The sequence below is a fragment of the Nerophis ophidion genome, linkage group LG22 (assembly GCF_033978795.1).
Source record: "Nerophis ophidion isolate RoL-2023_Sa linkage group LG22, RoL_Noph_v1.0, whole genome shotgun sequence".
In the NCBI taxonomy this organism is placed as follows: Eukaryota; Metazoa; Chordata; class Actinopteri; order Syngnathiformes; family Syngnathidae; genus Nerophis; species Nerophis ophidion.
In genome coordinates, this window is record NC_084632.1 from 11,710,368 (window position 1) to 11,728,366 (window position 17,999).

At 37.7% G+C, this 17,999-nt stretch overlaps 2 protein-coding genes across 2 annotated transcripts in view; one reads left to right on the forward strand and one right to left on the reverse strand.

Moving 5' to 3' along the window:
* Positions 1-17,999, reverse strand: part of LOC133540574 (arf-GAP with coiled-coil, ANK repeat and PH domain-containing protein 2-like) — a 1,007,806-nt gene that overhangs the window by 839,932 nt on the left and 149,875 nt on the right. The window lies entirely within an intron of this gene.
* On the forward strand, positions 10,586-17,121 carry hykk.2 (hydroxylysine kinase, tandem duplicate 2). The gene is made up of 5 exons (XM_061884021.1): positions 10,586-10,699; positions 13,409-13,716; positions 15,710-15,852; positions 15,924-16,104; positions 16,188-17,121. The coding sequence occupies exons 2-5, from the start codon at positions 13,413-13,415 to the stop codon at positions 16,628-16,630; spliced, it is 1,071 nt and encodes a 356-aa protein (XP_061740005.1). The 5' UTR covers positions 10,586-10,699; positions 13,409-13,412; the 3' UTR covers positions 16,631-17,121.

The following is a 17,999-nucleotide window of genomic DNA, read 5'->3' on the forward strand; positions in this document are numbered from 1 at the left end:
ATGACACTAAATTGAGTGTTTCATCGAATATCAAAACCGTTCAGGACGCCACGTGTGTCAGGTTCAAACACTGATGGCATCGATTACACAGACAAGAATCAAGGAATCATGCAGAGACAGAGTTCAATTTGGCTCAATGAGGATAAGCGTGTGTTGGTCTGTATTCTAGTTACAGATCCAAACTAGGCTCTAAAATTCCAGCCTGCATGCTTCCTCTATTTATTTGGGAGGTCCCTGGTTACATCACTGAAGCTGTTGCTGAGGGAAGGGGGTAATCTCGACAACTCCAGTTAGACACGATATATGATTATACAAGACTTGCAAATGTGTTTTTACATCACATTACCTTAAATGTAAAAACCGTACCACTGTTATTATCATGGTAAAGTTCTGGCCACTGAGCTGCCAGTTTTTAAACCGTAAAATCTACCGACTTTGTTTTACAGTGTACGATTTTTACCGAGAATGCTCGTCAAAAACTGAATGAAACTAAATGAACTGTCGAGTGTTTAATGGAATATCGCAGCCGTTCAGGACGTCACGTGTGTCATGAAGGCATCACGCGGCTTCCTTGACAAAAAAAATCACACCCACCCGGCTGTGAAAATGTGGGATTTTATTTTCAGCCTTGCCTGCAAGGACGACATAAGGGATAAGTCTGGGCGGAAATAGGCATTCAAATGAAGATGTCACAAATCTGTTGACACATAATGAATTGCTTCACCCGACAGAAACAAGGACGACACTCGCTGTCTGCCAGCCTTGCAGGGTAAAAAACAAACAAAAATGTGGTTTATTGTTGTGGACGTATCATAGCAACCATACTTGTCAATCAATCAATCAATCAAAGGTTAATTATATAGCCCTAAATAAAGAGTGTCTCAAAGGGCTGCAAAAGCCACATAATAGTGTGAGAGTCCTGTCCATAGTGGATCTAGCATAATAGTGAGAGCCTAGTCCATAGTGGATCCAACATAATAGTGAGAGTCCAGTCCATAGTGGATCTAACATAATAGTGTGAGAGTCCAGTCCATAGTGGATCTAACATAACAGTGTGAGAGTCCAGTTGAAAGTAAATCTAACATAATAGTGAGAGTCTAGTCCATAGCGGCTCTAACATTACAGAGTGAGAGTCCAGTCCATAGTGGATCTAACACAATAGTGAGAGTCCAGTCCATAGTGGATCTAACATAATAGTGTGAGAGTCCAGTCCATAGTGGATCTAACATAGTAGTTTGAGAGTCTAGTCCATAGTGGATCTAACATAATAGTGAGAGTCTAGTCCATAGTGGCTCTAACATAATAGTGTGAGAGTCCAGTCCATAGTGGATCTAACACAATAATGAGAGTCCAGTCCATAGTGGACCTAACATAACAGTGTGAGAGTCCAGTTCAAAGTAAATTTAACATAATAGTTTGAGAGTCCAGTCCATAATGGATCTAACAAAACAGTGTGAGAGTCCAGTCCATAGTGGATCTAACATAATAGTGTGAGAGTCCAGTCCATAGTGGATCTAACATAATAGTGTGAGAGTCCAGTCCATAGTGGATCTGGCATAATATTGTGAGAGTCCAGTCCATAGTGGATTTAACATAATAGTGTAAGACTCTTGTCCATAGTGGATCTACAATAATAGTGCAAGAGTCCAGTCCATAGTGGATTTAACATAATAGTGTGAGAGTCCAGTCCATAGTGGATCTAGCGTAGTATTGTGACAGTCCAGTCCATAGTGGATTTAACATAATAGTGAGAGTCCAGTCCATAGTGGATCTAACATAATAGTGAGAGTCCAGTCCATAGTGGATCTAACATAATAGTGTGAGAGTCCAGTCCATAGTGGATCTAACATAATAGTGTGAGAGTCCAGTCCATAGTGGATCTAACATAATAGTGAGAGTCCAGTCCATAGTGGATCTAACATAATAGTGTGAGAGTCCAGTCCATAGTGGATCTAACATAATAGTGTGAGAGTCCAGTCCATAGTGGATCTAGCATAATAGTGAGAGTCTGGTCCATAGTGGATCTAGCATAATATTGTGACAGTCCACTCCATAGTGGATTTAACATAATAGTGAGAGTCCAGTCCATAGTGGATCTAACATAATAGTGAGAGTCCAGTCCATAGTGGATCTAACATAATAGTGTAAGAGTTCAGTCCATAGTGGATCTAACATAATAGTGTGAGAGTCCAGTCCATAGTGGATCTAGCATAATAGTGAGAGTCTAGTCCATAGTGGATCTAGCATAATAGTGTGAGAGTCCAGTCCATAGTGCATCTAGCATAATATTGTGACAGTCCACTCCATAGTGGATCTAATATAATAGTGAGAGTATAGTCCATAGTGGATCTAGCATAATAGTGTGACAGTCCACTCCATAGTGGATCTAACATAATAGTGAGAGTCCAGTCCATAGTAGATCTAACATAATAGTGTGACAGTCCAGTCCATAGTGGATCTAGCATAATATTGTGACAGTCCAGTCCATAGTGGATCTAACATAATAGTGAGAGTCCAGTCCATAGTGGATCTAACATAATAGTGAGAGTCCAGTCCATAGTGGATCTTACATAATAGTGAGAGTCCAGTCCATAGTGGATTTCACATAATAGTGTGAGAGTCCAGTCCATAGTGGATCTAGCATAGTATTGTGACAGTCCAGTCCATAGTGGATTTAACATAATAGTGAGAGTCCAGTCCATAGTGGATCTAACATAATAGTGAGAGTCCAGTCCATAGTGGATCTAACATAATAGTGTAAGAGTTCAGTCCATAGTGGATCTAACATAATAGTGTGAGAGTCCAGTCCATAGTGGATCTAGCATAATAGTGAGAGTCTAGTCCATAGTGGATCTAGCATAATAGTGTGAGAGTCCAGTCCATAGTGCATCTAGCATAATATTGTGACAGTCCACTCCATAGTGGATCTAATATAATAGTGAGAGTATAGTCCATAGTAGATCTAACATAATAGTGTGAGAGTCCACTCCATAGTGGATCTAACATAATAGTGAGAGTCCAGTCCATAGTAGATCTAACATAATAGTGTGAGAGTCCAGTCCATAGTGGATCTAACGTAATAGTGTGAGAGTCCAGTCCATAGTGGATCTAACATAATAGTGAGAGTCCAGTCCATAGTGGATCTAACATAATAGTGAGAGTCCAGTCCATAGTGGATCTTACATAATAGTGAGAGTCCAGTCCATAGTGGATCTAGCATAATAGTGTGAGAGTCCAGTCCATAGTGGATTTAACATAATAGTGTAAGAGTTCAGTCCATAGTGGATTTAACATAATAGTGTAAGAGTATAGTCCATAGTGGATCTAACATAATAGTAAAAGTGTCCAGTCCATACTGGATCTAACATAATAGTGAGAGTCCAGTCCATAGTGGATCTAACATAATAGTGAGAGTCCAGTCCATAGTAGATCTAACATAATAGTGTGAGAGTCCAGTCCATACTGGATCTAGCATAATAGTGTGCGAGTCCAGTCCATAGTGGATTTAACATAATAGTGAGAGTCCAGTCCATAGTGGATCTAACATAATAGTGAGAGTCCAGTCCATAGTGGATCAAACATAATAGTGAGAGTCCAGTCCATAGTGGATCCAACATAATAGTGAGAGTCCAGTCCATAGTAGATCTAACATAATAGTGTGAGAGTCCAGTCCATACTGGATCTAGCATAATAGTGTGCGAGTCCAGTCCATAGTGGATTTAACATAATAGTGAGAGTCCAGTCCATAGTGGATCTAACATAATAGTGAGAGTCCAGTCCATAGTGGATCAAACATAATAGTGAGAGTCCAGTCCATAGTGGATCTAACATAATAGTGTGAGCGTCCAGTCCATAGTGGATCTAGCATAATAGTGTGAGAGTCCAGTCCATAGTGGATCTAGCATAATAGTGTGAGAGTCCAGTCCATAGTGGATTTAACATAATAGTGTAAGAGTATAGTCCATAGTGGATCTAACATAATAGTAAAAGTGTCCAGTCCATAGTGGATCTAACATAATAGTGAGAGTCCAGTCCATAGTGGATCTAGCATAATAGTGAGAGTCCAGTCCATAGTGGATCTAACATAATAGTGTGAGTCCAGTCCATAGTGGATCTAGCATAATAGTGTAAGAGTTCAGTCCATAGTGGATTTAACATAATAGTGTAAGAGTATAGTCCATAGTGGATCTAACATAATAGTAAAAGTGTCCAGTCCATAGTGGATCTAACATAATAGTGAGAGTCCAGTCCATAGTGGATCTAACATAATAGTGAGAGTCCAGTCCATAGTAGATCTAACATAATAGTGTGAGAGTCCAGTCCATACTGGATCTAGCATAATAGTGTGAGAGTCCAGTCCATACTGGATCTAGCATAATAGTGTGCGAGTCCAGTCCATTGTGGATTTAACATATTAATGCAAGAGTCCAGTCCATAGTGGATCTAACATAATAGTGAGAGTATCATTCACAATCCTTACCTAAGACACCCCCATGTGTTTTTCAATGTTATACATTGCCGGCAGTAAGTCGGACCCGTTCCCAGTTGGACTTTGCCAAGGCTGCCCTTTGTCACGGATTCTGTTCATATCTTTTATGGACAGAATTTCTAGGCACAGTCGGGGCTTTGAGAGTATCTGGTTTGGTGGCTGCAGGATTAGATCTCTGCTTTTTGCAGACGATGTGGCTTCATCTGGCCAAAATCTTCAAATATTTTAATGTCTCATTGTTCTTCGCGCTGTGCTTTGTGCCTCCATGTTCCACAACTTTGCTGTTGTGACATTTTGTGCACTCTCCTGTTGCACCCTTTTCGCTACTCCAACACATTTCACCCGCACTCCGCCTGCCGTCTCTGCATCTCGTGGTCACGGCTGACAGCACCCACACTTAACCGTACCAGTGAACCATATCCATTTTAAAGTAATTATGAACCAGGGCGACAAAAACATGCAATTAGGTGAGGAAAATAATAGTTTTACACGCCTTATCCACGTTGTCTATGTGGGGGAAGTCACACCAAGAGGGGGCGACGTTGACTTTGTGGGTCCGACTGCCAGATTCATTTTCAGGAGTAAAAAATACATAAGGGAAACATTTTTAGGGAAATTTCTGTGCTCTGAACGCTATCTGTACTTTATTCTTTTATAGCCTCACCATCTAAACCAGGGGTCACCAACGTAGTGCCCGCGGGCACCAGGTAGCCCGTCAGGACCAGATGAGTCGTCTGCTGGCATGTTCTAAAAATAGCTCAAATAGCAGCACTTACCAGTGAGCTGCCTCTATTTTTTTAAATGTTATTTATTTACTAGCAAGCTGGTCTCGCTTTGCTTGACATTTTTAATTCTAAGAGAGACAAAACTCAAATAGAATTTGTTTAAATAAATTCATTTATTTTTTTACTTTTTCTTATAACTTTTAGAAGGACAATTTAAAAGAAAAAATACAACTTTAAGAATGATTTTAGGATTTTTAAACACATATACCTTTTACCTTTTAAATTCCTTCCTCTTCTTTCCTGACAATTTAAATCAATGTTCAAGTAAATGTATTTATTTTATTGTAAAGAATAATGAATACATTTTAATTAAATTCTTCATTTTAGCTTCTGTTTTTTCGACGAAGAATATTTGTAAAATATTTCTTCAAACTTATTATGATTAAAATTAAAAAAATATAAATTTTATCAAATCTAGAAAATCTTTAGAATCAAATTTAAATCTTATTTCAAAGTTTTGAATTTCTTTTAAAATTTTTGTTCCGGAAAATCTAGAAATAATGATTTGTCTTTGTTAGAAATATAGCTTGGTCCAATTTGTTATATATTCTAACAAAATGCAAATTGGATATTTAAAACATGTCATCAAAATTCTAAAAATAATCTTAATCAGGAACAATTACTAATGACATTCCATACATTATTTTCTAATTTTTTTCAAAAAGATTCAAATTAACTAGTTTTGCTCTTCTATTTTTCGGTTGAAATTTTGAATTTTATAGTGTCGAAATTGAAGATAAACTCTGCTTCAAAATGTGATTTTATTTTTTTTCCTGTTTTCTCCTCTTTTAAACCATTCAATTAAGTGTTTTTTCATCATTTATACTCTACAAAAAACCTTCCGGAAAAGGAAAAAAAATGTACGACGGATTGACATTGACGGATTGACATTTTTTAATACATATATATATATATATATATATATATATATATATATCAAAGGTAAATTGAACAAATTGGCTATTTCTGGCAATTTATTTAAGTGTGTATCAAACTGGTAGCCCTTCGCATTAATCAGTACCCAAGAAGTAGCTCTTGGTTTCAAAAAGGTTGGTGACCCCTGATCTAAATCATTCCTAAATTAATATTCCTGGTCTGAAGCTACAGGATTAAAATCAACTTTAATAGGCACATAATGTAATCATGTTTTATAATAATGTCCCACCACCGTTGCATCGTAATGCATTTGTTTTTGTTTTTTCTCGGTTATGTTTTGCATGAATTAACTTATTCATAGCTTTTTTTAGCTTCTTGCTGTGGATAAATAATTGGTATTGCTTGTAAGAATACACATTTTGCCACGTCTTGTACACTTTGATATTTCATTTTAAACTCCTTAATGTGGTTATTATCTTTCTTAAAGGGCAGTGCATCATACTTCATATCATAGGGGGTTCATCTAATAACTTGTATATTTAGATACAGTCTACAGGGGATCTTTGCAGGGCAACACACATTCCGTTCTGGAACACCGGTGGACCTCATGTGGACAAAAAAACTACTCATAAAATACCTTTAATATGTACACAGTCAATGTTTTTTTTTTAAGTAAAATTGACTAGAATATAGAAAAAAATAAGGCTTGTCGTAGGCCAGTAGACTTCACGCCTCACACTTAACTGTCATGCAAGTGTAAAAAGAAGTTCAACACTGCACGTTGAAACAGATCACTGCTTAGCAAAACGTTCCAGTTCGTTGGTCATAATCCGACATTTGCTTATGGCTAAAATGATTAAACATGAATGGGCACATGAAAAGTAATGTATTGAATATAAAGGACTGTGTTTTTAAAGGTATACATTTTGTGCTTAGGGCAAGGGTGTCCAAACTTTTTCCAACCAAATATTGAAAACTCAAAATATGTGGGGGTGATTTTGATATATTTGTGTCTAAAAAATTAAATGCTAAAAACACACACACACACACACACACACACACACACACACACACACACACACACACACACACACACACACACACACACACACACACACACACACACACGTATATAATATATATATATATGTATACACATATATATATGTATGTATGTATATATATATATATATATATATATATATATATACATATATATATATATACATACATATACACACACGTATACATATATATACACACACATGTATAAATATATATATATATATATACATATATACATAAATATACACACACGTATACATATATATACACACACACATGTATAAATATATATATACATATACACACACACATATATATATATATATATATATATATTTAAGATATACATGTATATTTAAAAAAATATATATATAAATATATACACATGTATGTATGTATGTATGTAAATATATTTATATATTTCAAATACACACACACACACACATATATATATATATATATATATATATATATATATATATATTTTTTTTTTTTTTTTAAATACAAAACTTTGTATCAGCTTTGTATCATTGATAACTAAGTATATTAACATTAACTATTAGAATAAATATATTTTTCCCCTCATTTGCCCTTCTTTTTCACATAGGTAGTAGCATTGCCGGTATAGCTCGGTTGGTAGATTGGCCGTGATAGCAACTTGAGAGTTCCATGTTCAATTCCCGCTTCCGCCATCCTAGTCACTGCTGTTGTGTCCTTGGGCAAGACACTTTACCCACCTGCTCCCAGTGCCACCCACACTGATTCAAATGTAACTTAGATGTTGGGTTTCACAATGTAAAAGCGCTTTGAGTCACTAGAGAAAAAATGCTATATAATTCACTTTTTTCCTTCTGTAAGAATAGAATAATATAATTTCGAGTTCATGACTGCATGACCTAGTATGTCAAACATTCTGCCTGTACAGAAATATTCATGTTCAGTTACATGTTTAACATGTTAATTCATAGTTATATGAATTTTAATTTTGAGAACTTCTAATATTTTAGATCGGGGGTGTCTAAAATTTTTCCACCAAGGACCGCATACTGAAAAGGCAAATATGCAGGGGCCACTTTGATATATTTGTATTTAAAACAAATGCCTAAAATAGATGTACACTTTGGTTATATGTGACTAAGTATACTATTATTAATTATTTGTTGGAAATGTTCAGTTTTTTTAATAACATTACAATTGTTTGCTCTTTTTTTCCCTTACATTTGTATTGTTATTTTTATAATTTTATATGCTGGGGTCCAACAAAACCGCAAATAGCCCGCACTTTGGACACCCGGGCTTTAGGGCAATCATGTTTGAAGTGTTTTTGGTCGAAGATACTGAAAAAACTACTTTTTTTTATGTCGTTCTTGGTGTACATGAAGACCAGTTTTTTTAATAACTATAAGATGATATAAATAGTTTATGCGACAAGTGCATTATAATGCATAAGTGTTTGTGTGCATTCAATGAGTAAAATACAAAAACCAGGAAAGATTCATCTTCAAGTGATCTTTTTAATGGTTTTTAATGTCCAATGTTAATATAACTCAAATAAATAAATATGAAACAACTGTTTTGGACTATACAGTAGATTGATTGTTTAATCAGAACAGTAAATAAAAGCTGATAGATTAAAAGCCTACTAAAACCCACTACTACCGACCACGCAGTCTGATATTTTTATATATCAATGATGAAATCTTAACATTGCAACACATCCTAATACGGCCTTTTTAGTTTACTAAATTGCAATTTTAAATTTCGCGTGGAAGTATCATGCTAAAACGTCGCGGTATGATGACACGTGCGCGTGACGTCCCGCATTGTAGAGGACATTTTGGTCCAGCACCGTTCACAGCTATAAGTCGTCTCTTTTCATCGCATAATTCCACAGTATTATGGACTTCTGTGTTGCTGAATCTTTTGCAATTTGTTCAGGTAATAATGGAGACGTCAAAGAAGAAAGCTGTAGGTGGGAAGCGGTGTATTGCGGCCGCCTTTGGCAACACAAACACAGCCGGTGTTTCCTTGTTTCCTTGTTTACATTCCCGAAAGATGACGGTGAAGCTTTACTATGGAACAGAGCGCTCAAGCGAACATGGTTCCCTACCACATGTCAACCGGCAGGTTTGAGTGAGAAAATGATGGTAATAAGTGGGCTCATACGGTTGACATGAGTGGAGAGTTTGCGTCGTTCCTCCTGCACCTGTCAAAGAGGCAGCTGCGAACTCTCTTGCCTCCTCCCGCCGGCCGCCCCCGACCGTCGGATGCTTCCTTCATGGAGGAAGCATCGGCTGCCTTTGCCTCGTTGAGAAACGTGGCTTCCCTTGGAGAAACTGGCGGTCACCACAGCCGTGGCCACACCCCTCCGACTTTCAGGTTGTACAGGTACGACCATATAATCTCACTAAAACACTAGTAACACAATAAGCAGATAAGGGATTTTCCAGAATTGTCCTAGTAAATTTGCCTAATAACATCTGAATTGCTCTGATGTCTATTTTTTTAATTTAATTAATTTTTTTCTAGTCCTTCACTCTCACTTTCCTCAACCACAAATCTTTAATCCTCGCTCAAATTAATGGGGAAATCGTCGCTTTCTCGGTCCGAATCGCTCTCGCTGCTGGTGGCCATAATTGTAAACAATGTGCGGATGTGAGGAGCTCCACAACTTGTGACGTCACGCGCACATCGTCTGCTACTTCCGGTACAGGCAAGGCTTTTTTATTAGCGACCAAAAGTTTCAAACTTTATCGTCAATGTTCTCTACTAAATCATTTCAGCAAAAATATGGCAATATCACGAAATGATCAAGTATGACACATGGAATGGACCTGCTATAAATAAGAAAATCTCATTTCAGTAGGCCTTTAAATAATTGTGCAGTGTATTAAAAATACATTTCCTCGCTAAAAATTTATGGTTTTCACGCAAGACAATTATTAAATACGAAAAAAGAGCACATTTTTATTTTTATGGGTTTCAGGAAGTTGTGGCACCACCTAATGGGCATAAATCATAACACATTCTTGCTATAGAGCCCCAGCATCCCAACAAACATTAAAACTGCTTTAATTGTGTTACACAAAATAAAAAAATATGAAATATAGCAAAATTGAGGTGTATAAATTAACGTGGATGTGACATCCACAGCAAATATTGCAATACATTTCCATCAACAGATCATAATTTTGACATTTGTCAAGTGGAAAACACTTTATCTCCCTTTATTGTTTCGATATAAATTGCACATAAACTATAATAAACTACTTTTTTATATATACAACAGGGCTATCATCGTTGTTGATAGTCCCTCACATTTTTCGTTATAAATGCGATTCGCTTTAATGGCTTAAAAAGTGTTTTGTTCTGAAAGGTCACACCGGATATGGATGTTTGCACGGATGTTAACTTTTTGAACGAGTCAGCGTCTCTTCACAAGCTGGCCAGTGGTCAAATTCGGGCTCTTAACACGTATTACATGGTGAGTCAACGTTTTCATACCCTAGATAATATTTTACTAATGACATTTGTGGTTACAGTTGTCGAGAACGTTCTGTTTGTTGAAGACTAACTCAAAATCACCTTTATAAATCATCGTTTTTCACCCCTAACGGAATCAAAATGCAGTGGACTTTAAACGGAAGTAAGAATCGGTCCTTTTTTTCAACAGATAAGCAATGTAGTTATGGTTAGTCTAAAAAGTAACTCTTTCAGATATTAAAACAATATAAAAAGCAATATCTGGCTTTGCTTAGTTACTCACTTTTAAAAGAAACTCCTGTCCAGGGTTACCCGCACATTGCTTGTGATTACTCGCAGGGGGCGTGTCCAAAATGACGTCATCATATGTATTTTCTTTTAAAAAAAGGCTAAGAAAATGCTATACATACATCCCATCCATCCATTTTCTACCTTCTACCGCTTATTCCCTTTTGGGTTCGCGGGGGGCGCTGGTGCCTATGTCAGCTACAATCGGGCGGAAGGCGCGTACACCCTGGACAAGTCGCCACCTCATCGCAGGCCCAACACAGATAGACAGACAACATTCACACTCACATTCACACAAAAACAAATCTGTTATTAGTATTAACTTATATTGAATATTGGAATTGCGTTTGCCTGATATGTAGACAGTTCTTTGAATTAGAGATGACAAAAAAATTACTTGAGTTTGTTTTAGGATAGTTTCCACAACGGGCCTGGGCAATTATTTTGACCCGCGGGCCAAATTTAGAGAAAAAACTGTGTCTGGGGGCCGGTATATACAAACCCCGTTTCCATATGAGTTGGGAAATTGTGTTAGATGTAAATATAAACGGAATACAATGATTTGCAAATCCTTTTCAACCCATATTCAGTTGAATGCATTACAAAGACAAGATATTTGATGTTCAAACTCATAAACTTTACTTTTTTTTTGCAAATAATAAATAACTAAGAATTTCATGGCTGCAACACGTGCCAAAGTAGTTGGGAAAGGGCATGTTCACCACTGTGTTACATCACTTTTTCTTTTAACAACACTCAATAAACGTTTGGGAACTGAGGAAACTAATTGTTGAAGTTTTGAAAGTGGAATTCTTTCCCATTCTTGTTTTATGTAGAGCTTCAGTCGTTCAACAGTCCGGGGTCTCTGCTGTCCTATTTTAGGCTTCATAATGCGCCACACATTTTCAACGGGAGACAGGTCTGGACTGCAGTCGGGCCAGGAAACTACCCACACTCTTTTTTTTTTTTTTACAAAACCACGCTGTTGTAACACTTGTCTTGCTGAAATAAGCAGGGGCGTCCATGATAACGTTGCTTGGATGACAACATATGTTGCTCCAAAACCTGTATGGACTTTTCAGCATTAATGGTGCCTTCACAGATGTGTAAGTTACCCATGCTTTGGGCACTAATACACCTCCATACCATCACAGATGCTGGCTTTTGAACTTTGCGCCTATAACAATCCGAATGGTTATTTTCCTCTTTGTTCTGGAGGACACCACATCCTCTGTTTCCAAATATAATTTGAAATGTGGACTCGTCGGACCACAGAACACCTTTCCACTTTGCATCAGTCCTTCTTAGGTGAGCTCGGGCCCAGCTAAGCCGGCGGCGTTTCGGGATATTGTTGATAAATGGGTTTGGTTTTGCATAGTGGAGTTTTAACTTGCACTTACAGATGTAGAGACCAACTTTAGTTACTGACAGTGGTTTTATGAAGAGTTCCTGAGCCCATGCGGTGATATCCTTTACACATTGATGTCGGTTTTTGATGCAGTACCGCCTGACGGCTCAAAAGTCCGTAATATCATCGCTTACGTGCAGTGATTTCTCCAGATTCTTTGAACTTTTTGATGATTTTACGGACCGTAGATGGTAAAATCCCTAAATTCCTTGCAATAGCTCGTTGAGAAATGTTGTTCTAAAACTGTTCGACAATTTGCTTACAAATTGGTGACCCTCAACCCCATCCTTGTTTGTGAATTACTTAGCATTTCATGGAAGCTGCTTTTATACCCAATCATGGCACCCATCTGTTCCCAATTAGCCTGCACACCTGTGGGATGTTCCATATAAGTGTTTGATGAGTATTTCTCAACTTTATCAGTATTTATTGCCACCTTTCCCAACTTCTTTGTCACGTGTTGCTGGCATCAAATTCTAAAGTTAATGATTATTTGCAAAAAAAAATCATGTTTATGAGTTTGAACATCAAATATGTTGTCTTTGTAGCATATTCAACTGAATATGGGTTGAAAATGATTTGCAAATCATTGTATTCTGTTTATATTTACAGTACATCTAACACAATTTCCTAACTCATATGGAAACAGGGTTTGTAATATAAGCTTCAATCAATCAACGCTGTAGATACTTACTGAATGTTTCAAACCACAGATCACTTGTCCATTGCTTTCTTCTTTGACTAATGTTGAGCTAGAGATACTAGAATAATGCTGTAAAAAGGTTAAAAACATGTAAAAAACGCAGAAAGTTGCACAGTAGCTAAAGACAGCATTGCTGTGTTGACTGAATGAGTGCCTGAGATAGACAGGCGAGCCCACGAAGAAAAGGTTTACACAAAAGCATACTTTTATTCAGTCTGCGGTTTGTAAATCAAAAAGTTCCTACAATAATGGATTTAAAAATTGCGGTTCCACTGATACGCTGTACAAATAACTGTTATCTTTGTTTCCAGCAAAATGGCAGAGCAGCATGCCAAGCCCAATGTCAGCCAGTGTGCGGCTGCAGAGCTGATGAAGAAACACTATAACCTGACTCCCTCAGAAATGCGCTATCTGCCCAGCTACGATGACCAGAACTTCTATGTTGCGACCGTCGAAGGGGGCCAGTATGTGCTGAAGATTACGAATTCGGAGGACAGCAAGGATCCCACCCTGTTAGAACTGCAGACTTACGCCATGGCCTTCATGCATGAGAATGGACTTCCTACCCAAACAGCTCTGAGGACAACCACGGGACAGGTCATGTTCCTGGAAGACATGGGTAGGAGAACAGTCACTTACAATACCTATTGTGTAGGAGTATATGTATATGTAGGAGTATATGTATTTGTGTATATATATATATATATATATATATATATATATATATATATATATATATATATATACACATGTCATCGCGCCCGCCTTTACACCATGCTATCTGCGTGCCGGCCGGACGCAGGCATTTCGCTGCTGCTATCGCCACATGTACAAGATTGCAAGGCATACTTGCTCGACAGCCATACCGGTTACACTGAAGGTTGTGATATAAACAACTTTAACACTCTTACTAATATGCGCCACACTGTGAACCCACACCAAACAAGAATAACAAACACATTTCTGGAGAACATCGACTCTGTAACACATTATAAACGCAACATGACAATTACCCAGAATGCCATGCATCCACAACTCTTACTGGCTATATTATACACCCCCGCGCTCCCAACCCCGCCCACCTCAACCGACACACGGGGGGTGGGCGGGGGAGGGCTAGGGTTTGGTGCTAGCGGGGTGTATAATATAGCCAGTAAGAGTATGTGTATACATATGTATGTATGTATGTATGTGTATATATATATGTATGTATGTATGTGTATATGTATGCATATGTATGTACGTGTGTGTGTGTATATATATATATATATATATATATATATATATATATAACCCTGACACGCAAAATATTGAATTTTGTGTATTGTTGCACCCCTTTTATCAACTCATATATTCATATATACACACACATATACATATATACACACACCCACACACATATATATATATATATATGTGTATATATATATATATATGACAACAAATAGCCAACGCCTAAACTTAAGTCAGTGGGTATTCAGAGCGGTAACAACCAATCAGCAGTGAGTATTCAGAGCGCTTGGAGTCAGTGCTCACGGCAGAGGCAGGCGGAGAGGAGAGACGGTGCGGGTTAGCAGAAAGGTATTTAGCAGGTGAGCATAATGTAGCAAACTCTCCCCAAATTATAATAAACACTTCCAAGTCAACTGCTAGTAACATCACTATGAGCCCGTTGACGTTCGAGAAATATAAGCGGCAGCTCAGCTCGCTCGCGGTCCTTGAGGTGAAACTAATTAGCTTTTAGCGTAACTTTAGCTCATTTTGCGATGTGTGCATGCGTGCCTGTGTGTGTTACGGACAGCAAAACCCTGTCTGTCTGAGAGAAAAACAAGCATTATTGCCCTACAGTTAACAACTCAGTTATTTCACTTGAACATTTCTGTGTTAAATTACCAAAAAAGGACATTATGTTAAATGAAGACTTTCTGTCTCTGGTAGTTGATATAATAACGTAACTGCATCATAAAGCCTACATGAACTCCATGGTGTTGAGGGATGAATAGTCTCTTCTATTGCTATTGTACTATTTTTTTCAGCTATAGTTACATTAATTATTAGTAATGTAGCAGCCTAATTTTGAATGGCAGGGTCCCTGCTATCACATTTTGATAAAAATATAACATTTACATAATAAAAGTCAACTACAGGCTTTCCAAATGCTGTAATAAATTAAGCATGATGAGTTGAGCATATGTCCGCGTGTGGCCCCACTTTTAACTTTTTTTTTCAAACGCTTATTGCAAACGCTTTCTTCACAGTAAGTCATTCATTTGACTTAGTCATTTTTTTGTCTTAGTAAGTCAATATTTACTAAGTCAAAATAATGACATACTTAGTATCTCAGGTAACTAGGATTGTTTTGTGTTTAGTTTTTACTTTAAGGAAAAATCTATCTGTATATATATATATATATATATATATATATCGTAAGCGGAGCGGAAAACACAACCAACAATTGTAGTCTGTAGTGAATTGCCCCCCCAGGCAACGATGAGATGGACAGGCCAAATTACATTTTTCCTTGCACCCCTTTCACCCTTAACTAACAAATATTAATTACAGAGGCATGGAAAAAGCTGTTATACTAAATGTTGTGTTGTTGCCTTTGGCAGATTGTGGCTATGGCTTCCAGAAGTACTTGGTGCGTCTGTTGACTTATTTGCCCGGAATCCCTATTTCCAAGGTTCCTTTGTCACCACAGCTACTTCATAAAGTAGGCCAGACGGCAGCCAGGGTTGACAACATCCTCAAAGAGGTACCGTGCCCCAAAAACACCAGCATTTTTGTATTTTTGTCTATAAGAACAAGAATATATGTTTTCTCCAGATGAAACATCCTCAACTTTCAGTGCTGCAGAGGGAAGGGTTTATATGGAATATGTCAAATATTCTCCATCTGGAGAAATACATGCACGCCCTGGATGGAGACCCTCTCCAGGAGGTTGTGAAGTTGGTCCTCCATCAGTACAAGACCTTCGTAGTCCCAAAATACCCAAGTTTCCGCAAGTGTATGTATAATAATGATTGTTGTTTTTATAATACTTTTTATTGTTTACGTACAGGACTTGATGTACTTTTTTTCTTTCCTCAGGCCTTATTCACGGGGACTTAAACGATCTTAACCTGCTTGTACAAGCTAATGAGAGTAATGGCCACAGGATTTCTGGTATCATTGACTTTGGGGACATGAACATCAGTTATTATGTCCATGAGCTGGCCATCACCATCATGTACATGATGCTGGAGCACCCCGAGCCCCTTGAGGTGGGTGGAGCCATCCTAGCAGGCTGGGAAAGTGTCTTTCCGCTCAACGAGGCCGAGAAAGATTGTCTCTTTTGGTTGGTGTTGTCACGCTTCTGCCAGTCGTTGGTGCTGGCTCGTTATTCTGTGACCCTGCACCCGGAAAACGAGGAGTATTTAATGATTTCATCGAAGAAAGGAATCCAGATTTTACGTCGACTGTCTGAGATTGGAAAGGAGCAGGTGGAAAACGTTTGGTTCCAGACCGCTATGCAGTTCAAAGAACAAAAGTAAAGAAGACGATAAAAGGTTTGGTTCTAAGACATTTAGGAACATAATTCAGGGTGCACCTAGATATTGCAGACCGGGAGGTGGGTGGAACAAGTACTGTACATTAATTTAACTTAATTTGACAATAACTCATAGAAATCGATCAAATTCGCTTTAGACAGGACCTTTGACGATGGCCTATCAAGAGCACCATCCACTGGTTTGAAGTACTATACCAGACTCCCAGGGAGGCACAGCAGCTTGATGAAAATGAAGGAAGACGTATTTTTCAAATGTGCTAACTTTAGTTCTTTGTGAAGGCAAAATCTGTGAATTTTTAGTTGATTGAGACTTTTATTGATTGAGACTTTTATTAGTTTGCACAGTACAGTACATATTCCGTACAATTGAACACTAAATGGTAACACCCGAATACGTTTTTCAACTTGTTTAAGTCGGGGTCCACGTTGATGATTTCATGGTATGAATATAATAAATATATAATATCAGCATAATACAGTCTTTACACAAGTTAATCATCAGAGTATATACATTGAATTATTTACATTATTTACAATCCGGGGGGTGGGATGTGGAAGGGGCTGGGGCGGGGGGGTTAGGTTTGGTTGATATCAGCACTTCAGTCATTAACAATTACCGTATTTTTCGGATTATAAATTGCTCCGGAGTATAAATCGCACCGGCCGAAAATACATAATAAAGAAGGAAAAAAACATGTATACGTCGCACTGGAGTACAAGTCGCATTTTTGGGGGAAATTGATTTGATCAAATCCAACACCAAGAATAGACATTTGAAAGGCAATTTAAAATAAATAAAGAATAGTGAACAACAGGCTGAATAAGTGTACGTTATATGAGGCATAAATAACCAACTGAGAAGGTGCCTGGTATGTTAACGTAACATATTATGGTAAGAGTCATTCAAATAACTATAACATATAGAACATGCTATACGTTTACCAAACAATCTGTCACTCATAATCGATGCATCCGATGAAATCTTCTTCCTCGATGTCGCTTCTAAACAACTCTGCCAACTCCGAAGGTATGCGCCGCTTCCTCTTGTCATTTTCTGCTGCATATTTCACTACGTCCGGCTTGTAATCTGCAGTACATGATTTCCTTTTCGGTGCCATTTTTGTTCAGCCCTTCTCAGTTTTTGTAAGTTACCGCCAACGATGAAATGATCCATTTTAATAGCTACGGCAGTAGCATGTAGCATATAGCAGTTAGCATTCCATGACCCACAATGCACTTCTGCCATGACCCTCCCACTCCGAATTCTTATTGGTTGACGTGTGTGACGATTGCTGACATTTTCTTCGTCTCTTCCGCGAATGAGATAAATAATATTATTTGATATTGTGTAA

Excerpts from the sequence above, each read along its gene's own strand:
- hykk.2 (XM_061884021.1), top strand. The coding sequence starts at position 13,413 with ATGGCAGAGCAGCATGCCAAGCCCAATGTCAGCCAGTGTGCGGCTGCA. Across the intron at positions 13,717-15,709 it reads CATGTTCCTGGAAGACATGG|ATTGTGGCTATGGCTTCCAG; the intron begins GTAGGAGAACAG and ends TGCCTTTGGCAG. Across the intron at positions 16,105-16,187 it reads ATACCCAAGTTTCCGCAAGT|GCCTTATTCACGGGGACTTA; the intron begins GTATGTATAATA and ends TTCTTTCCTCAG.